At 44.4% G+C, this 23,593-nt stretch overlaps 1 protein-coding gene across 1 annotated transcript in view; it reads left to right on the top strand.

Moving 5' to 3' along the window:
* Positions 1-1,135: 1,135 nt before the first annotated feature.
* The window catches only part of LOC124795647 (pyrimidine-specific ribonucleoside hydrolase RihA-like), a 118,208-nt gene continuing 95,750 nt past the window's right edge, over positions 1,136-23,593 (top strand). Inside the window, exon 1 of the mRNA XM_047259720.1 lies at positions 1,136-1,257. Within this exon, the coding sequence (XP_047115676.1) occupies positions 1,136-1,257 (122 nt within the window). The remainder of the gene's footprint in view (positions 1,258-23,593) is intronic.

Raw genomic sequence — 23,593 nt, forward strand, 5'->3', positions numbered from 1 at the left:
GCTACACAAAGCAAAAAAACGTTTGGTCCTATGACTGTTGTATCAGTGAGTCAGTGTTCGAATCGACCAACTCTTACAAATACACTTTGAAGGGAAATGTAAATGGAATGATCACATAAACTGAGTCGTAGGTAAAGCTGGTGGTAGACTTTGGTTTATTGGTAGTTGACTGGAGAAGAACTATCAGTATACAAAGGAGATTGCTTACAAATTACTCACACGACCCATTCTGGAATATTGCTCAAGTGTATGGGACCCATATCAAATAAGACTCCAAGGGATATAGAACGTATACAGAGAAGGGCAGCACGAATGGTCACTGGTTTGTTTGATCCATGGGAGAATGTGACAGTGATGCTGAAGAAACTGAACTGGCGGACTCTTTAAGACAGACATAAACAATACTGAGAAAGCCCAACTTTAAATGATGGCTCTAGGAATATATTACACCCTCGGCGTATCACTCTCGTAGGGATCGTTTGAGGACAAGATTAGATTAATTACAGTACACAAGGAGGCATTTAAACTATCATTCTTAACTTTCCATACGTCAATGGATCCCTAGTAACTGGGAAAGTAGGACCCCCCCCTCTTTGCCATGTACTTCACAATAGCTTGCAGAGTATAGATGTAGGTGTGTGTGCAATATTATTAAGTATTGTATTTTTGGATGGTATATTTGTTTTTCATTTTAATAATAATGACTACTCATATCGCTTAAGTAAGAAAGGGTACTGATGACACAATGAATAGAATGCAAGTTTAATCATGTAATACGCGTTACATAGCGAACATCTACACAAAGTTTGATTAATATCGGACTGTTACTTCCATTTTCGTCAGTGTACTAATAAAATAAGCTTAGCCACTGCGCACCTTATTTGGATGCAACGTTTAGTTAAAAGAAAGTAGAGAGATACGGTGGTGGCCAAGTTTTCGGCGACCCAGAAGGCATGGCTATTTCGACCGAAGGACTTCGTCACGACTAATGAAATATATCTCTCGGCGGCAGCCCATTCCGAGACGTTCGTTATCAGGCGTGCGCGTCGTGGTGGGGGCAGAAGCAGAGGTGCGAACTACACATAGTGCACAGAGACGCCGAGGCGGAGGACTCTGCAAGTTACAACCAACAACCATGCAAGGCGGAGCGTTGGCACTGCTGATCGTAGGAGCGGCCGTCTGCGTGCTGGCCGGCGCGAGAAGACTGCGGGGGTGGCGGGGGCAGCTGCCGACCGCCGCCGCACACCACATACCGGAGTAAGTGCTGCCTCTCCAATACAGGTCACTACAAAACATTACTACCCAAGCCCATGGTAACGAGCCAGCGAAGTAGCGTGCATAAAAATGTCATATGCGAGCTCTAAATGCGCAGTGTATCAATCGATCACTCGTCGAAGACGCTCAATTTGGTGGCTGATAGCTGCTGCTGTTTAGACAAAAGTCGAAAGACGTTATGTGACTCTCAACAATATTCACTTGTTTTTTGTTGCTACCAGACACAGTTTTCAATACTACGGGTAAAGAGTATGTTCACTGAACATATCAGAGTACTTAAGACCGATGACCTCACTGTTTGGTCCCCTCTCTCAAATCAACCAACCAAGGTGTTTAAACTGCAATGACGGAGAAAATCACAACACCAAAGAGTAATTAAAGTAGAGTAATGTAATTTCGGGAATGCATTTGTCTAGGTAACATATTTAAGTGACTAACATAGCAATATCACAGATTAATGTAACCGCGAGACAAGTCATTGCGTATATGAAATGCTGGTACATTAATAACTGGTGTAACCGCCAGAATGTTGAATGCAAGCATATAAACGTACATGGATTGTGGTGTACTGGTGCCGGATGTCAGTTTGTGGGATGGAGATCCATGTCTGTTCCACTAGTTCGGTTAATACAGGAACGGTCAATGCTGGTTGTGGATGACGCTGGAGTTTTCGCCCAATGATGTCCCATACGTGCTCGATTGGAGACAGATCTGGTGATCGAGCAAGCCAAGGCAACATGTTGACACACTGAAGAGCATGTTGGTTTATAACACCTGTATGTCGGCGACCGTTATCCTGTTGGAAAATACCCGCTGGAATGCTGTTATAAGTAGCAGCACAACACGACGAATCACCAGACTGACGGAGCCAGGGTGCGTGGGCTACCACGAGAGTGTTCTTGCTGTCATACGAAATTGCACCCCAGACCATAACCCGAGGCACAGATCCGCTGTGTCTAGCACGAAGACAGGTTGGTTGCAGGCCCTCAAGTGGCCTCCTTCTAGCCAACAAAAGACGATCACTAGTACCGACGTAGAACCAGTTTTCATCGGAAAATACCACAGAGCTCCACTCTGCCCTCCAATGAGCTCTCACTTGGCACCACTAAAGTCGCTAACGGCGGTAGTTGGGTTCAGTGGAATGCACGCTACAGGGCGTCTGGCTCGGAGCTGTCCTTGAAGTAATTGATTTCTAAAAGTAATTGATTTCTAACAGTTCGTTGTGTCACTGTGGTTCCAACTATCGTTCAAATTGCTGCTGCAGATGCAGCACAGAGCTATGCGCCGAACAAAATGGTCTTCCCTCTCAGTAGTGCCACGTGACCGTCCGGAACCTGGCCTTCTAGCGATCGTACATTCTCGTGATCATAGCTGCCAGAAGTCACGTGCAGTAGCTACGTTCCTGCCAAGTCTTTCTGCAGTATCGTAGCAGGAACATCCAGCCCTATTCCACGACCTCTTTCTGACTCAGTGAGGTGCTGACAATGGCGTCTTTCTCGCCTTACAGTCATTCTTGACTAACATCAACTCTCCACCTCCAATCTCAGATGCAACCGGTACAGAGTGTATTTAATGCAAGCCTGATTTGCATCTTCATCGTGGCGCTACTAGTCCCACTCTTAAGCGACTGGTGCGAAATTTGATAGATATTTCAGATGTACATACATGCCTACCAGCTTTCGTTTATGTCGTATAACTCCGTCTTGGTGTTGCGATTTTTTTTTCGTCAGTATACTTCAAGCTCACAAGGAAACGACATCAACCTGACCTCATATTTTAAGGATAAAATAGCACACTAGCAAGATATCAGCCACAGAAATCGATTCCTCCCAAAAATTTGGGCCATGGTTCTGGCAGTACGCCATTATAACCTGAATGCAGAGCTTTTAAACATGCGCGCACCTACTGTCACTCGCTCTGCCCCACTTAGCCGCCTAAGGCACGAGAGCCAAGGCTGTACAATGGAGTGAGTAAGAAATTTGTGAAATATTGCTTTAACATGCCCTGTTCACTGAGTCAAAGTGTGCGATTTTTGACCTGTAGATAGCGCCAGAGATCTCTTTGCGATGAACATTTTTATGTTTCGATTCTCCAATGCAGTGTAAATGAGTGAAACAAATGAGTGTGTCATAAAGACGTAGCATAGCGGTGTTTAGTTATTAACATCGCTGTTGTGCATTATTTTCTTGGATTTTAAACCTGACTCTGTTAAAGCGAAGTTCATTTTCGGGAGAAGCACTATTCTTCAACACGACTGGCATCATTAAATTGTAATCGAAAATCGTTAAATACATTTCATAATAATTCTTCAGTTGCTCGGGTTTATTCATTTTGATTTTGACGCGTATATGTAGCTGCAGACTATTAACACGAGAGTACTGTTAAAATAATATTGGATGTGTATTACTTACCTATTTTTTGCATACATTAACATACGAAAAGATTCCAGAACACGTTGGGCAGATATGTCCATCTCCCTCTTCCTATTTCCTCACCTTCGAAATCACGCGAATAGGAGCCAGGAGGCCTCCGGTTATTCCGATCCACAGTTCTCTGCGGAGCGAGTGACAAACAACCTGCGCCCGCTTAAGTTTAAAACCTGTACAGCAGACGGTCAAATTACGGCCCACAGTTTCGTGCGAGGTCGATTTCTGGGGCTGATACGTTGCAAATGTGCTTTTGTTCTTTAAAATATTGAGTCGAGCTGGTGACGTTTCCCTGTCAATTGCATACAATATTTCTCTGATCTTTAACTCCGAATGTTACGTTTAATTCGTTTATGAGTACGTAGACGTAATGAACACAGTGTTGTCTACTAAGACTGACTAGGTTAGTTGTGCATTGAAAGCCGTCGCTACCGACCGAGGCCATTCGACTTCTACGGGTACAGATACTCCTTTAACCCACCCGACCGATAGCCTTCTTACAAGGAACGCCTTCTTTGTACAGGCGCTGACGAACGCGCAGTTGAGCGCCCCACAAACCAATCATCATCATCAAGGAACGCCTTAAGTGCGAGGATCGTAAAAGGCCAGTGATGTGTACGGCATTCGACGCCCGCAATTTGTCTACTACGCAACCACAATGTTGGTTCCTAATGGCAAAAAGGGGAGGGACTGGAGGTATTCAGTGGCGAGCACAGTGTGAGGCCACGGAGCGCAGTTGAACTGCTTAGTCGACGAAGAATAACGGTGCTACAGTGTTGCAAAGCAGAGCAATAGCAACGATAAGCAAAGCGAACATTTCATTAAACACTACTGGCCATTAAAATTGCTACACCACGAAGATGACGTGCTACAGACGCGAAATTTAACCGACACGAATAAGATGCTGTGATATGCATATGATTAGCTTTTCAGAGCATTCACACAAGGTTGGCGCCGGTGGCGACACGTACAACGTGCTGACATGAGAAAGGTTTCCAACGGATTTCTCATACACAAACAGCAGTTGACCGGCGTTGCATGGTGAAACGTTGTTGTGATGCCTCGTGTAAGGAAGAGAAATGCGTAACATCACGTTTCCGACTTTGATAAAGGTCGGTTTGTAGCCTATCGCGATTGCGGTTTATTGTATCGCATTGCCGGCCAGTGTGGCCGTGCGGTTCTAGGCGCTTCAGTCTGGAACCGCGTGACCGCTACGGTCGCAGGTTCGAATCCTGCCTCGGGCATGGATGTGTGTGACGTCCTTAGGTTAGTTAGGTTAAATTAGTTTTAAGTTCTAGGGGACCGATGACCACAGATGTTAAGTCCCATAGTGCTCAGAGCCATTTTTGTATCGCGACATTGCTGCTCGCATTGGTCGAGATCCAATGACTGTCAGCAGAATATGGACTAGGTGAGTTCAGGAGGGTAATACGGAAAGCCGTGCCGGATGCCACCGTCCTCGTATCACTAGCAGTCGAGGTGACAGGCATCTTATCCGCATGGCTGTAACGCATCGTGGAGCCACGTCTCGATCCCTGAGTCAACAGATGGGGACGTTTGCAAGACAACAACCATCTGCACGAACAGTTCGAAGACGTTTGCAGCAGCAGGGACTATCAGCTCGGAGACCATGGCTGCAGTTATCCTTGACGCTGCATCACAGACAGAAGCGATGGTGTACTCAACGACGAACCTGGGTGCGCGAATGGCAAAATGTCATTTTTTCGGATGAATCCAGGTTCTGTTTAAAGCATCGTGATGGTCGCATCCGTGTTTGGCGACATCGCGGTGAGCGCACGTTGGAAGCGTGTATTCGTCATCGCCAGGCTGGCGTATTACCTGGCGTGATGGTATGGGGTGCCATTGGTTACACGTCTCGGTCACATCTAGTTCGCATTGACGGCACTTTGAACAGTGGACGTTACATTTCAGATGTGTTAGGACCCGTGGCTCTAGCTTTCATTCGATCCCTGCGAAACCCTACATTTCAGCAGAATAATGCACGACCGCATGTTGCAGATCCTGTACGGGCCTTTCTGGATACAGAAAATGTTCGACTGCTGCCCTGGCCAGCACATTCCCCAGATCTATCACCAATTGAAAACGTCTCGTCAATGGTGGCCGAGCAACTGGCTCGTCACAATACGCCAGTAACTACTCTTGATGAACTGTGGTATCGTGTTGAAGCTGCATGGGCAGCTGTACCCGTAAACGCCATCCAACCTATGTTTGACTCAATGCCCAGGCGTATCAAGGCCGTTATTACGGCCAGAGGTGGTTGTTCTGGGTACTGATTTCTGAGGATCTATGCACCCAAATTGCACGAAAATGTAATCACATGTCAGTTCCAGTATAATATATTTGTCCAACGAATACCAGTTTATCATCTGCATTTCTTCTTGGTGTAGCAATTTTAATGGCCAGTAGTGTACCTACAACACTTGCTGAAGTTGACATTTCGACCGAAAGGCACCCAAGGAATTTCGTAGAGCGACAAAGAAATGACAGATGATGTATTAGCTTCTCTGCAAGATGAGTCAGTGGAAAATGTGATTCATATACACTTGACTTGTGGACAATATACGTGAGGAGTACAATGATGACGATACGTGCTTAAGAAGTGAGAGTGATATTGAAACAGGTGTCAAGCCATGTAGTTCACCATCATTGTCTGACAGGGAGCCACAAATCCCGTCTCCAATGAAAATTAGTTAAGGACAATCGTTGTCCAAGCAGCGGGTCCTAAACATAATTACGTATATGGAAGATTATCCGCAGTATAGTAAACAAACAATTATGAACAGTTTTCGAATAAGTCCGCAGTAATATAAGCATGTAGTGCCCAAGAAAAATTACGGACATTCAAGGGACAATAAGGGGTATTTGTTACCAAAACTGATGTCTGCGAGTTTCAAGGATGTTGTTGTTGTTGTGGTCTTCAGTCCTGAGACTGGTTTGACGCAGCTCTCCATGCTACTCTGTCCTGTGCAAGCTTCTTCATCTCCCAGTACCTACTGCAACCTACATCCTTCTGAATCTGCTTAGTGTATTCATCTCCTGGTCTCCCTCTACGATTTTTACCCTCCACGGTGCCCTCCAATGCTAAATTTGTGATCCCTCGATGCCTCAAAACATGTCCTACCAACCGATCCCTTCTTCTAGTCAAGTTGTGCCACAAACTTATCTTCTCCCCAATCCTATTCAATACCTCCTCATTAGTTACGTGATCTTCCCACCTTATCTTCAGCATTCTTCTGTAGCACCACATTTCGAAAGCTTCTATTCTCTTCTTGTCCAAACTAGTTATCGTCCATGTTTCACTTCCATACATGGCTACACTCCATACAAATACTTTCAGAAACGACTTCCTGACACTTAAATCTATACTCGATGTTAACAAATTTCTCTTCTTGAGAAACGCTTTCCTTGCCATTGCCAGTCTACATTTTATATCCTCTCTACTTCGACCATCATCGGTTATTTTACTCCCTAAATAGCAAAACTCCTTTCAAGGATACTCAACACAATTTACAGGATGTGCAAGATAGTGACCTACTACGTTATGCACATCAAACTGCACGCGACATACTCAATGTGATCGAAAGTATCCGGACACCTGTCTGAAAATGACTTATAAGTTCGTGGCGCCACTCATCGGTGATGCTGGAATTCAGTATGGTGCTGGCCCGCCCTTAGCCTTGATGACAGCTTCCACTTTCGCAGGCACACGTTCGATCAGGCGCTGGAAGGTTTCTTGGGGAAAGGCAGCCCATTCTTCACGGAGTGCTGCACTGAGGAGACGCGTTCCAAAAAATCCCAAAGATGTTCTACAGGATTCAGGTCAGCTCTTTGTGCAGGCTAGTCCATTGCAGGGACGTTATTGTGGTGTAACCACTCCGCCATAGGCCGTGCATTATGAACAGTTACTCGATCGTGTTGAAAGATGCAATCGCCATCCCCGAATTGCTCTTCAACAGTGGGAAGCAAGAAGGTGCTTAAGACATCAGTGTAGGCCTGTGCTGTGACGGTGCCACGCAAAGCAACATGGGGTGGAAACCCCCTCCATGAAAAACACCACCACACCATAACACCACCGCCTCCGAATTTTACTGTTGGCACTATACACGCTGGTGGATGACGTTCACCGGGCATTCGCCATACCCACACCCTGCCATCGGATCGCCACATTGTGTACTGTGATTTGTCACTCCATACAACGTTTTTCCACTGTTCAATTGTCCTATGTTTACGCTCCTTACATCAAGCGAGGCGTCGTTTGGCATTTACCGGCGTGATGTGTGGCTTTACGAGCAGCCACTCGACCATGAAATCCATGTTTTCTCACCTCCCGTCTAACTGTTATGGTACTTGCAGTGGATCCTGATGCAGTTTGGAATTCCTGTGCTATGGTCTGGATAGACGTCTGCCTATTACACATTACGACCCTCTTCAAATGTTGGCGGTCTCTGTCAGTCAACAGACGAGGTCAGCCTGTACGCTTTTGTGCTGTACGTGTCCCTTGACGTTTGCACTTCACTATCACACCGGAAACAGTGGACCTATAGATGTTTAGGACTGGGGAAATCTCGCGTGCAGACGTATGTCACAAGTGACACCCAAACACCTGACCACGTTCGAAGTCCGTCAGTTCCGCAGAGTGCCCCATTCTGCTCTCTCAAGATGTATAATGACTACTAAGGTCGCTGATGTGGAGTACCTGGTAGTTGGTGGCAGCACAATGCACCTAATATGAAAGACGTATGTTTTTGGGGGTGTCCGCATATTTTTGATCACATAGTGTAGATTACAGTTATTTCAAGGGTGCAGTGGATGGTTGCATAACTTCAGACTGTGCTACGCAAATGGAAGACTTACGATAAAAACTAAGCGTCAAACTGACGATGCAGAGTAAACCGTGGAATCGCCCAGAAAATTTTTGGATGACATAAACAAACTTATTCCGTCGTTCACTAAGAAATTTGTTTTCACCTTCGACCAGTCGGGATCTGAAGAGGAAATGCACGTAAATGGTACCCTGGAAATTAGAGGTATCAAAAGAGTTATATCACGATCGACTTAACATCAATACCTTAACGCATTCGTATACAATTATGCTGACTTTCAATCCGGGTGGTATATTGCCTGGAAAGTGCTGCGAGTAGTTGGAGGTACTCTGTCCCCTAACATTCATTTTCGTGTGCGTGATCTTCCAAAGGCAGTAGGAAACATTTACGTCACTGCAAGAGTGGGAAAACGGGCGTAAGAGAACTACAACTATGGTACGAGCACTGTTTTTGGCCAGTAATTGGTTAAAATAGCTTGCTTTTGCCTGATTTCTGGTCTGCATATAAAAATGATCATCCTTGATAGCAAACTATCTCTCCTCAAAACTGTGTGACATTGCAGTTCATACCACCTGACCCACTGGACAAATTCAACCTCTGGATGTTTTTTCTGTACCTATAAAACATATTGTCGCACTATCTGCAGCTACGTCTTAAATGATAGACAGTTTCACGATAAGCTCCACAACAGACTGTTTCGTATTCGGTTACATGCCATCATGTTCCATCAGTTCTCATCACTCCTTTACACAAGTATGTTTCTGTATGCAAGCCTTAGGAGTCAACACCTAGCTGAACGTTCTGCATGATTTGCAGCCCACAAGGGGTTATCCTTCGATCTTGCTTTGCGATCAATGTGGCGCGTCATTTTCATTCGATGTTCGTGGTGCAAGTTAATGGTTTGTTTTGAACATTTCTTGTAAGCCAATGATATTCGTTTTCTAAAGTTTAATACACACAGCCCATACAAAGTTGGTCTCTGCACCTTCCGGACACATTTTCTGTCTCCCTTCTGATGCACGTGGTGAGTCATTAGCGGCTAATATTTTTCCTGTCATAACTGTTAACGCAACACTTTCAAATGAGCCTTACTAAAGATTGATTTTGCGACCTCGTACTCAAGGGGCTGACTATTTATATTCCGCGTATTGTAACTTAAACAAGGGAAATTCCCCTTCATACTCCCATCAGCCCTCCATGAACCATGGACCTTGCCGTTGGTGGGGAGGCTTGCGTGCCTCAGCGATACAGATGGCCGTACCGTAGGTGCAACCACAACGGAGGGGTATCTGTTGGGAGGCCAGACAAACATGTGGTTCCTGAAGAGGGGCAGCAGCCTTTTCAGTAGTTGCAGGGGCAACAGTCTGGATGATTGACTGATCTGACGTAACATTAACCAAAACGGCCTTGCTGTGCTGGTACTGCGAACGGCTGAAAGCAAGGGGAAACTACAGCCGTAATTTTTCCCGAGGACATGCAGTTTTACTGTATGATTAAATGATGATGGCGTCCTCTTGGGTAAAATATTCCGGAGGTAAAATAGTCCCCCATTCAGATCTCCGGGCGAGGACTACTCAAGAGAACGTCATTATCAGGAGAAAGAAAACTGGCATCCTACGGATCGGAGCGTGGAATGTCAGATCCGTTAATCGGGCAGGTAGGTTAGAAAATTTAAAAAGGGAAATGGATAGGTTAAAGTTAGATATAGTGGGAATTGGTGAAGTTCGGTGGCAGGAGGAACAAGACTTTTGGTCAGGTGATTACAGGGTTATAAATACAAAATCAAATAGGGGTAATGCAGGGGTAGGTTTAATAATGAATAAAAAAATAGGAGTGCGGGTTAGCTACGACAAACAGCATAGTGAACGCATTATTGTGGCCAAGATAGACACAAAGCCCATGCCTACTACAGTAGTACAAGTTGATATGCCAACTAGCTCTGCAGATGATGAAGAAATAGATGAAATGTATGACGAGATAAAAGAAATTATTCAGGTAGTGAAGGGAGACGAAAATTTAATAGTCATGGGTGACTGGAATTCGTCAGTAGGAAAAGGGAGAGAAGGAAACATAGTAGGTGAATATGGATTGGGGAGAAGGAATGAGAGAGGAAGCAGCCTTGTAGAATTTTGCACAGAGCATAACTTAATCATAGCTAACACTTGGTTCAAGAATCATAAAAGAAGGTTGTATACCTGGAAGAATCCTGGAGATACTAAAAGGTATCAGATAGATTATATAATGATAAGACAGAGATTTAGGAACCAGGTTTTAAATTGTAAGACATTTCCTGGGGCAGATGTGGATTCTGACCACAATGTATTGGTTATGAACAGCAGATTGAAACTGAAGAAACTGCAAAAAGATGGTAATTTAACGAGATGGGACCTGGATAAACTGAAAGAACCAGAGGTTGTAGAGAATTTCAGGGAGAGCATAAGGGAACAATTGACAGGAATGGGGGAAAGAAATACAGTAGAAGAAGAATGGGTAGCTCTGAGGGATGAAGTAGCGAAGGCAGCAGAGGATCAAGTAGGTAAAAAGGCGAGGGCTAGTAGAAATCCTTGGGTAACAGAAGAAATATTGAATTTAATTGATGAAAGGAGAAAATATAAAAATGCAGTAAATGAAGCAGGCAAAAAGGAATACAAACGTCTCAAAAATGATATCGACAGGAAGTGCAAAATGGCTAAGCAGGGATGGCTAGAGGACAAATGTAAGGATGTAGAGGCTTGTCTCACTAGGTGTAAGATAGATACTGCCTACAGGAAAATTAAAGAGACCTTTGGAGAGAAGAGAACCACTGAATATCAAGAGCTCACATGGATAACCAGTTCTAAGCAAAGAAGGGAAGGCAGGACGGTGGAAGGAGTATATAGAGGGTCTATACAAGGGTAATGTACTCGAGGACAATATTATGGAAATGGAAGAGGATGTAGATGAAGACGAAATGGGAGATAAGATACTGCGTGAAGAGTTTGACAGAGCACTGAAAGACCTGAGTCGAAACAAGGCCCCGGGAGTAGACAACATTCCATTAGAACTACTGATGGCCTCGGGAGAGCCAGTCATGACAAAACTCTACCATCTGGTGAGCACGATGTATGAGACAGGCGAAATACCCTCAGACGTCAAGAAGAATATAATAATTCCAATCCCAAAGAAAGCAGGTGTTGACAGATGTGAAAATTACCGAACTATCAGTTTAATAAGTCACAGCTGCAAAATGCTAACGCGAATTCTTTACAGACGAATGGAAAAACTGGTAGAAGCCGACCTCGGGGAAGATCAGTTTGGATTCCGTAGAAATGTTGGAACACGTGAGGCAATACTGACCTTACGACTTATCTTAGAAGAAAGATTAAGAAAAGGCAAACCTACGTTTCTAGCATTTGTAGACTTAGAGAAAGCTTTTGACAATGTTAATTGGAATACTCTCTTTAAAATTCTGAAGGTGGCAGGGGTAAAATACAGGGAGCGAAAGGCTATTTACAATTTGTACAGAAACCAGATGGCAGTTATAAGAGTCGAGGGGCATGAAAGGGAAGCAGTGGTTGGGAAAGGAGTGAGACAGGGTTGTAGCCTTTCCCCGATGTTATTCAATCTGTATATTGAGCAAGCAGTGAAGGAAACAAAAGAAAAGTTCAGAGTAGGTATTAAAATTCATGGAGAATAACTAAAAACTTTGAGGTTCGCCGATGACATTGTAATTCTGTCAGAGACAGCAAAGGACTTGGAAGAGCAGTTGAACGGAATGGACAGTGTCTTGAAAGGAAGATATAAGATGAACATCAACAAAAGCAAAACGAGTATAATGGAATGTAGTCTGATTAAGTCGGGTGATGCTGAGGGAATTAGACAGGAAATAAGACACTTAAAGTAGTAAAGGAGTTTTGCTATTTAGGGAGTAAAATAACCGATGATGGTCGAAGTAGAGAGGATATAAAATGTAGACTGGCAATGGCAAGGAAAGCGTTTCTCAAGAAGAGAAATTTGTTAACGTCGAGTATAGACTTAAGTGTCAGGAAGTCATTTCTGAAAGTATTTGTATGGAGTGTAGCCATGTATGGAAGTGAAACATGGACGGTAACTAGTTTGGACAAGAAGAGAATAGAAGCTTTCGAAATGTGGTGCTACAGAAGAATGCTGAAGATAAGGTGGGTATATCACGTAACTAATGAGGAGGTATTGAATAGGATTGGGGAGAAGAGAAGTTTGTGGCACAACTTGACTAGAAGAAGGGATCGGTTGGTAGGACATGTTTTGAGGCATCGAGGGATCACAAATTTAGCATTGGAGGGCACCGTGGAGGGTAAAAATCGTAGAAGGAGACCAAGAGATGAATACACTAAGCAGATTCAGAAGGATGTAGGTTGCAGCAGGTACTGGGAGATGAAGAAGCTTGCACAGGATAGAGTAGCATGGAGAGCTGCATCAAACCAGTCTCAGGACTGAAGACCACAACAACAACTCCCCTCAGATTTAGTAGTAAGAGTGTCCAGTGGACAGCTTGTCAAAAACTGTACAGAGATGAAGCTTGAAAACAGGAAGAAAGTTTGCTGAACTCTGGAAAAAAAAGCCAAAACAAGCTGAAGATGCGCAACACCCAGTGGATTGGAAGAGCCTCGGCGTCGTGGTTATACGGTCACGGTGTTGGATTGCGAAGTAGGTGATCCCTGTTCAAATATCGCTTTTTTCCCTCGTCCCATTTTTTTCATAAAATTATGAATTGTCCGTCCGATCACTAACGTCTCTGTTCTCTTTTTGTATTCTTGGCAGTTGTCATACTATACACTGCGAACAGAATATGAGTCATTTGGTAAGAATATACACTGAAGACGCAAAGAAACTGATACACCTGCCTAATATCATGTAGGGCCCACATGAGCACGCAGAAGTGCCGCAACACGACGTGGCATGGACTCGACTAATGTCTGATGTAGTATTGGAGGGACTGACACCATGAATCCTGCAGGGCTGTCCCTAAATCCGAAAGAGTACGAGGGGGTGGAGAACTCTCCTGAACAACACGTTGCAAGGCCTTCCAGAAATGCTCAATAATATTCATGTCTGGCGAGTTTGGTGGCCAGCGGAAGTGTTCAAACTCAGAAGAGTGTTCCTGGAGCCACTCTGTACCATTTCTGGACGTGTGAGGTGTCACATTGTCCTGCTGGAATTGCCCAAGTTCATCGGAATGCACAATGGACATGAATGGATGCAGTGATCAGACAGGATGCTTACATACGTGTCACCTGTCAGAGTCGTGTCTAGACGTATCAGATGTCTCATATCACTCCAACTGCACACGTCACACACCATTACAGAGCCTCCACCAGCCTGAACAGTTCCCTGCTGACGCGCAGGGTCCATGGATCCATTAGGTTGTTTCCAAACCCGTACACGTCCATCTGCTCGATACAATCTGAAACGACACTCATCCGACCAGGCAACATGTTTGCACTCATCAACAGTCCATTATCGGTGTTGACGGGCCCAGGCGAGACGTAAAGCTTTGTCATGCTGTCATCGAGGGTACAGGAGTGGGCCTTCGGCTCCGAAAGTCCATATCGATGACGTTTCGTTGAATGGTTCGCACGCTGACACTTGTCGATGGTCCAGCATTGAAATCGGCAGTCATCTGCGGAAGGATTGCATTTATGTCACGTTGAACGATTCTCTTCATTCGTCGTTGGTCTCGTTCTTACAATATCATTTTCCAGCCGCAGCGATGTCGCAGATTTGATGTTTTACCGGATCATGATATTCACGGTACACTTGTGAAATGGTCATAATGGAAAATCCCCACTTCATCGCTCCTCGGAGGTGCTGTGTCCCACTGTTCGTGCGCCTACTATAACACCACGTTCAAACTCACTTAAATATTGATAACCTACCATTGTAGCAACAGTAACCGACCTAACAAATGATAACACTTGTTGTTTTATATAGGCGTTGTCAACCGTATCTCTGTATTTGAATACGCATCCCCATACCAGTTTCTTTGGCGTTTCAGTGTACTTACACGTCTCAGTACAGACGTTCCACGTACTTGCTCTTACATATACCATAGAAGCAGTAGCATCCAATGTTGCTAACACTTAGAGGCCCTAGCGGTGCAAAGTGGCCTTTTATTAGAAATAAAACAGTCTGTTCTGATCCAGTTCGGAGTAGAAAACAGTTTAAAAGAATTAATTTCTTGTCTGGGACAATTTTGGTAAATTTATCAGAGCTGTTACGTTACAATCAGTCACAGAGGATCAGGATTTTGAATCCATTCGAGTACTATGTGGTGTTTATATGAGTGATTCAATAGAAGAAACGAAGTAGAGATGTTAACGTCATCGACACTCCACAGATGATACTGATGGATGGTCTGTCATGGTACAGCCATGGCCTCGCAAATGTAGTCGCCGTAAATGCGCTTTATGGTCACTCAGACGTCAATCACACATCTGCATTTACATTACTCAGCAGTTCAGACTTAGTATTTGGGTCAAGAACTAACCGTCAGTGTTGATAAGCTCATGACCATTTTCACGTTATGTGATGAGGCATGGAGACCCAGTACCTTGTTGCCTATTCGTGGTTTCACAATTCTTCAACAACTTTTCCACAGACGTTCCAGTCGCACTGATCCGTGTGGTTGGAAGAAAGTGCTACTGTGTGACTGGCGCCCATATGCATTCCTTTGGTATAAACAATGATATCTTGTAGCATATAATCATTCGTGACCGACCACCCATTTCATATTAGTTACTCAAAGGTCACATTTCCACTATAAAATTTTAGTTCTCACTAATTTTTTTTTTAGCATTTTAAGTTTGTGTAGCAGAAACAGTAATTTCAAGATTCATAAATTCATTTTTCATGTCTCAGCTATGTATATCACTTATCAGCACCTTGAGGCGAATTTGTTAGAGCTACGCACAAACGTAAGTTACAGACTTGAAGGAAAAACATGGTGACCATCTGGATGACATCAAGCATGAAGGGATGCAGATGGTCAGCAGTAATGCTCACGTTGGCTACTCCTGTCAAGGTACATTCAGTTATTACAGTGGATCCCATGGAAGCCCAGATAAATGTCCCCACATAGCACAATACTGCCCCCACTGGTCTGTGTCGTGTCGCAGTAGGTGCATATTTTGGACAGCCGTTCGCCTCTGAAACGATCTATCTTGACCCCGACAATTGACCATTGACAAGTAACATCAAACGTCCAGAATGAAATTTTCACTCTGCACGGAGTGTGCGCTGATATGAAACTTCATGGCAGATTAAACCAGTGTGCCGGACCGAGACTCGAACTCGAGACTTTCGCCTTTCGCGGGCAAGTGCTCCGTCGACTGAGCTACCCAAGCACGACTCACGACCCATCCACACAGCTTTAATTGTGCGAAGGTTCGAGTTCGAGTCTCGGTCCGCCACACAGTTATAATCTGCCGGGATGTTTAAGATTAAACTGATTCATCCGACCAAGCGACGCGTTTACATTGATCCACGGCCCAATTTCGATGATCCCATGAGCCCTACAGTCGCAGTTGACGACGTCGTTGAGCTGACATGCAGACTCCTAACTAAGGTACGAGCATATGGGACTGGTTTCCAAATATGTGAGAGGCTCAAAGGTTTATTAAGTAATAGAACCCAGTACGTTGTCCTCGATGGTGAGTGTTCATCGGAGGTGATGGTATCACCTGGAATGCCCCAGGGAAGTGTGGTAGGTCCGTTGTTGTTTTCTATCTACATAAATGATCTTTTGGATAGGGAGGATAGCAATGTCCGGCTGTTTGCTGATGATACTGTGGTGTACGAGAAGGTGTCTTCGTTTAGTGACTGTAGGAGGATACAAGATGACTTGGACAGGATTTGTGATTCGTGTAAAGAATGGTAGCTAACTCTAAATAAAGATGAATGTAAATTAATGCAGATGGATAGGAAAAAGAATCCCGTAATGTTTGAATACTCAATTAGTAGTGTAGCGCTTGACACAGTCACGTCGATTAAATATTTGGGCGTAACATTGCAGAGCGATATGAAGTGGGACAAGCATGTAATGGCAGTTGTGGGGAAGGCGGATAGTCGTCATCGGTTCATTGGTAGAATTTTGAGAAGACGAGGTTCATCTGTAAAGGAGACCGCTTATAAAACACTAATACGACCTATTCTTGAGTACTACTCAAGCGTTTGGAATCCCTATCAGGTCGGATTGAGGGAGGACATAGAAGCAATTCAGAGGCGGGCAGCTAGATTTGTTACTGGTAGGTTTGATTATCACGCGAGTGTTACGGAAATGCTTCAGGAACTCGGGTGGGAGTCTCTGGAGGAAAGGAGGCGTTCTTTTCGTGAATCGCTACAGAGGAAATTTAGAGAACCAGAATTTTAGGCTGACTGCAGTACAAAGACCGCAAAGATAAGATAAGAGAGATTAGGGCTCGTACAGAGGCATATAGGCAGTCATTTTTCCCTCGTTCTGTTTGGGAGTGGAACAGGGAGAGATGCTAGTTGTGGTACGAGGTACCATCCGCCACGCACCGTATGGTGGATTGAGGAGTATGTATGTAGATGTAGATGTACGTTGAGCTCGACTGCTGCTAAGCCCCACGTTCAACAATGAGCGCTGAACGCTCTACTCAAAAACACTGATGCCTACACCAGAACTGCGCCTCGTCGCCAGATGTGCAACAGATCGCCGCCTATACTGCGTTATAGACCGGGCAAACCACCGACCTCCACATTCAATGATGAGGCATGAAGGCAAAACGTCTTGTTGCCTACTCGTGGTGTCATTATCGTACAACCACTTTTCCACAGATGCTCGCGGCAGGAACCCGAGAACAGCCGGTCAGTTTCTCTGAGATGGTTGTTCTCAGGCGCCAGAACTTAGCAATCTTCCCAAGTCGCTCATGTCAGTGGACTTCCCCAACTGCGGCCCATATCGTGGCTAGAACGATTCCCCATTCGTCCCTTTTTCGCTTATGCAGGGTGTCCCAGGATGAATGGTCAATATTCAGGGGTATGATAAGACCGTTAATTCGGTGCAGAAACGTCTGCTAAACATGGGTTCTCACACGCATACTTTAAGACCTATGAGCACTTCCTCATCTTCGATACTGCGAAACAAATCTCTTCTACCACAAGCTCTTTGCCTTCCAGATTTTGGGGAGGAGGTGGTATGGACCAAACCAAGAAAAAATTGTCAAGTAAACATGGGCTGTAAAATGCATATCTTAAGAGCTATGAGCACTTGCTCGGTAGAAGAGATGTTTCATAGTAGCGAAGATGAACAAGTGCTCATAGCTCTTACCGTATGCACTTTAGGGCCCACTTTTACTGGTTTACTGGACACTTTTTTCTTGTTTTGGTCCATACTGCCATACCTCAGAATATAGAAACCAAAGAACTTGCAGTAGGAGAGATTGTTTCATAGTATCGAAAATAAAGATGTGAGCGAGCTATTTTAAACTGTGGGCGACTGCAGCCAAATTTTCACATTTTGAATGAAATGATAAACACTGGGTGTAAAGTACTTTTATTAACAGCAACGACAGGTTTCGCATCAGTTGTGAACGCATCCTCAGATGATCTACACAAAAATTGACAAATAAAAAAATTTGTGCAAGGAATTCTTAACAAAGGTCTGAAGAATAAAGTGATACTGAAAAAGAGGATCTTTAGCAATAGTTGAAGAGAACTCGCAGAAATTCTTTGTAACAAGTCAGAGCGGTAAGGTAACCACCTTAGCTGACAACATAAGAAAATGTAAAAAATATTCAATGACAAATTTTCATTAACTTACGAAGAAGAGGTGTGCTAAATTTATGAAAATGATCTGCTTAGAAGAGGTGCACCATCACAACAACGCTTGCCAATAGCAGACAAACAACTGTGGGAATGTGTTCTCTATGACTCACCAAGTAATACAGGCTGACATGTACTCATACAACCAGCACCATGTGTTGCTGTAAAGTGGCACTATCTCCACAGAGCATAGAACCTTGGTGGCTCTGTTAGTAACAAGTGGAGAAACTTTCCATCCACCCTGTATGTTTAACAGAACTGAATATAGTATTTTTCTAAAATTTAGAGAAAGTTCATTTTCGAAGAATTACTTAATAATTCTTTGGGAAAATCATTAACAATCACTTCTGTGGCTTTCTCCCTAATGAGATACAGGTACATCATAACAGTGATATTGTCTGCAGAAACTACCAATATTAAGTGTAAGGTCACTCACACACATATATATACAATGTGTGTGTGTGTGTGTGTGTGTGTGTGTGTGCTCGTGTGGTTCAATGACCATGAACTTACTATTCAACAAGTAGAATTGGTACTTTCTGCGGACTATATATACAGGGTGGTCTATTGATAGTGACCGGGCCAAATATCTCACGAAACAAGCAACAAACGAAAAAACTACAAAGAACGAAACTCGTCTAGCCTGAAAGAGGAAACCAGATGGCGCTATTGTTGGCCCACTAGATGGCGGTGCCATAGGTCAAACGGCTATCAACAACTGCGTTTTTTTTTTAAATAGGAACCCCCATTTTTTATTACATATTCGTGTAGTACGTCAAGAAATATGAATGTTTTAGTTGGACCATTTTTTTCGCTTTGTGATAGATGGCGCTGTAATAGTCACAAACGTATAATTACGTGGTATCACGTAATATTCCGCCAGTGCGGACGGTATTTACATTACCTGTTTTAAAATGGACAGTTTACCAGTTGCGGAAAAGGTCGATATCGTGTTGCTGTATGGCTATTGTGATCAAAATGCCAACGGGCGTGTGTTATGTAAGCCGCTCGGTATCCTGAACGACATCATCCTAGTGTCCCGACCGTTCGGCGGATAGTTAAGTTATTTAAGGAAACAGGAAGTGTTCAGCCACATGGGAAACGTCAACCACGACCTGCAACAAATGATGATGCCCAAGTAGGTGTTTAAGTTGCTGTCGCGGCTAATCCGCACATGAGTAGCAGACAAATTGCGCGAGAATATGGAATCTCAAATGGGTTCAAATGGCTCTGAGCACTATGCGACTTAACTTCTGAGGTCCTCAGTCGCCTAGAACGTAGAACTAATTAAACCTGACTAACCTAAGGACATCACACACATCCATGCCCGAGGCAGGATTCGAACCTGCGACCGAAGCGGTCGCTCGGCTCCAGACAGTAGCGCCTAGAACCGCACGGCCACTCCGGCCGGCATGGAATCTCAAAAACGTCGGTGCTGAGAATGCTACATCAACATCGATTGCTCCGTACGCTATTTCTATGCATCAGGAATTGTATGGCGACGACTTTGAACATCGTATACAGTTCTGCCACTGGGCACAAGAGAAATTACGGGACGATGACAGATTTTTTGCACGCGTTCTATTTAGCGACGAAGCGTCATTCACCAACAGCGGTAACGTAAACCGGCATAATATGCACTACTGGGCAACGGAAAATCCACGATGGCTGCGACAAGTGGAACATCAGCGACCTTGGCGGGTTAATGTAGGATAATTGGTCTCCATTTTATCGATGGCAATCTAAATGGTGCAATGTATGCTGATTTCCTACGTAATGTTCTACCGATGCTACTACAAGATGTTTCACTGCATGACAGAATGGCGATGTACTTCCAACATGATGGATGTCTGGCACATGGCTCGCGTGCGGTTGAAGCGGTATTGAATAACATATTTCATGACAGGTGGATTGGCCGTCGAAGCACCATGGCCCGCGCGTTCACCGGGACTGACGTCCCCAGATTTCTTTCTGTGGGGAAAGTTGAAGGATATTTGCTATCGTGATCCACCGACAATGCCTGACAACATGCGTCAGCGCAATGTCATGCATGTGCGAACATTACGGAAGGCGAAATACTCGCTGTTGAGACGAATGTCGTTACACGTATTGCCAAATGCATTGAGGTTGATGGGCATCATTTTGGGCATTTATTACATTAATGTGATATTTGCAGGTAATCACGCTGTTACAGCATGCGTTTTCAGAAATGATAAGTTCACAAAGGTACATGTATCACATTGGAACAACCGAAATAAAATGTTCAAACGTAACTACTGTTCATCTAAAATTATGAGCCATATGTTTGTGACTATTACAGCGCCATCTATCACAAAGCGAAAAAAGTAGTTCAACTAAAACATTCATGTTCCTTTACGTTCTACACGAATATGTAATAAAAAATGGGGGTTCCTACTTTAAAAAACGCAGTTGATATCCGTTTGATCTATGACAGCGCCATCTAGCGGGCCAACCATAGCGCCATCTGGTTTCCCCCTTCAAGCTAGACAAGTTACGTTCTTTGTAGTTTTTTCGTTTGACGCTTATTTCGTGAGATAATTGGCCCGGTCACGATCAATAGAATATATATATTGCGCACCAAGATCTGCTGAGAAAACAATGGACTACGCTAAGACGCAAAATTGGGTCTAGTGCAGCAGGGTATACAACCCGTCGGCTTTGAACAATGACGTCATTCCTTAGTCATAGATAGTAATGTCTTCACTTCGAGGCATAGATAATAAAGCAGTTCTGTGTTCTAATAAGCGCTATCATTAAAATAATTGAATGTGAATCTAAAAGCGATCGCTTGATATTAGATACAGATGCTTCAGTAGCTGATAGGTGTCTTTTGGCTTTAAAAAAAAAAAAAAACTCTCAGGAGATAGAATAAACTGATGCTACTTTATTAAGCAATCAATAAAAAAACTAAACTAAAACATAACAGCAAAAGACAAGTGAAACACAAAGGTTAAATAAACAATCAAAACATATAAAATGAAACAGGCTGCAAATGTAACGTACGTGTATTTCCACATATTCGTAAGTAGGATCAGTTTATTCTATCTCGTGAGATTTTTTTTTTTAAAGCCAAAAAACACTTATCAGCTACTGACGCAACTGTATCTTAGGATCAGTTTATTCTACTGAATTTTTTTGGCTTTAAAAAAAATCTCACGAGATAGAATAAACTGATACTACTTTATGTTAGTAATAGCGGAGACGAAATAAACAGCACATCTACAATTTGTATCCCGTGTTCCACTTAGGGTTTACTGAAGCGGAGGATACATAGTTCAGGTGAAGAACAGGACAGTAATGCTAGTGAAAACGAAGAAATCGCCTTACGACAAACCCGTATTCCGGACTGTACTTAAGCAACACACTTCGAATGAGCTTTTAATTTGTATCGGGTTTCATTTGCGGTTTAGTGAAGCAGGGGATACATAGTTCAAGTGAACAACAGGACAGCAATGCTAATTGAAACTAAGAAATCGACTACGCTGAACTTGTATCCCGTACTGCACTTAAGCAATACAGTTCGAAAGACTTTCGAGATACAACTGACATACATGTAACGTGATGCATTCTTTGCTAGTAATTTCCATTTCTTTCCATTGTATTTTGCGGAGAAATACTAAGATACAAACACGCGATATCGTTAACGTGAAAATACTACTGGCCCTTACATATGTGAAATAAAGTTTATCTCTCTCGCATTCCTTTGTTTCTCAACATTCTCCTCAGCTCTTTCACCTTTGTAATACATGCTCTCTGGCGACTTGTGACGTCATTGTTCAAAGCGACGGGTTGTATCGCCTGCTACACTAGACCCCAAAATTGTAACGATATGTCAATTTGTTCCAAAGATGTTAACTATCAAAGAGCGTCTACATTTTTCTGGGCCCCTACACACACACACACACACACACACACACACACACATATATATATATATATATATATATATATATATATATATATATATATATATATATTTGTGTGTGTGCATAGGGTCCCAGAAAAATGTAGACGCTCTTTGATAGCTAACATCTTATATATACACTCCTGGAAATGGAAAAAAGAACACATTGACACCGGTGTGTCAGACCCACCATACTTGCTCGGGACACTGCGAGAGGGCTGTACAAGCAATGATCACACGCACGGCACAGCGGACACACCAGGAACCGCGGTGTTGGCCGTCGAATGGCGCTAGCTGCGCAGCATTTGTGCACCGCCGCCGTCAGTGTCAGCCAGTTTGCCGTGGCATACGGAGCTCCATCGCAGTCTTTAACACTGGTAGCATGCCGCGACAGCGTGGACGTGAACCGTATGTGCAGTTGACGGACTTTGAGCGAGGGCGTATAGTGGGCATGCGGGAGGCCGGGTGGACGTACCGCCGAATTGCTCAACACGTGGGGCGTGAGCTCTCCACAGTACATCGATGTTGTCGCCAGTGGTCGGCGGAAGGTGCACGTGCCCGTCGACCTGGGACCGGACCGCAGCGAGGCACGGATGCACGCCAAGACCGTAGGATCCTACGCAGTGCCGTAGGGGACCGCACCGCCACTTCCCAGCAAATTAGGGACACTGTTGCTCCTGGGGTATCGGCGAGGACCATTCGCAACCGTTTCCATGAAGCTGGGCTACGGTCCCGCACACCGTTAGGCCGTCTTCCGCTCACGCCCCAACATCGTGCAGCCCGCCTCCAGTGGTGTCGCGACAGGCGTGAATGGAGGGACGAATGGAGACGTGTCGTCTTCAGCGATGAGAGTCGCTTCTGCCTTGGTGCCAATGATGGTCGTATGCGTATTTGGCGCCGTGCAGGTGAGCGCCACAATCAGGAATGCATACGACCAAGGCACACAGGGCCAACACCCGGCATCATGGTGTGGGGAGCGATCTCCTACACTGGCCGTACACCACTGGTGATCGTCGAGGGGACACTGAATAGTGCACGGTACATCCAAACCGTCATCGAACCCATCGTTCTACCATTCCTAGACCGGCAAGGGAACTTGCTGTTCCAACAGGACAATGCACGTCCGCATGTATCCCGTGCCACCCAACGTGCTCTAGAAGGTGTAAGTCAACTGCCCTGGCCAGCAAGATCTCCGAATCTGTCCCCCATTGAGCATGTTTGGGACTGGATGAAGCGTCGTCTCACGCGGTCTGCACGTCCAGCACGAACGCTGGTCCAACTGAGGCGCCAGGTGAAAATGGCATGGCAAGCCGTTCCACAGG

Source organism: Schistocerca piceifrons, chromosome 4, assembly GCF_021461385.2.
Source record: "Schistocerca piceifrons isolate TAMUIC-IGC-003096 chromosome 4, iqSchPice1.1, whole genome shotgun sequence".
NCBI lineage: Eukaryota > Metazoa > Arthropoda > Insecta > Orthoptera > Acrididae > Schistocerca > Schistocerca piceifrons.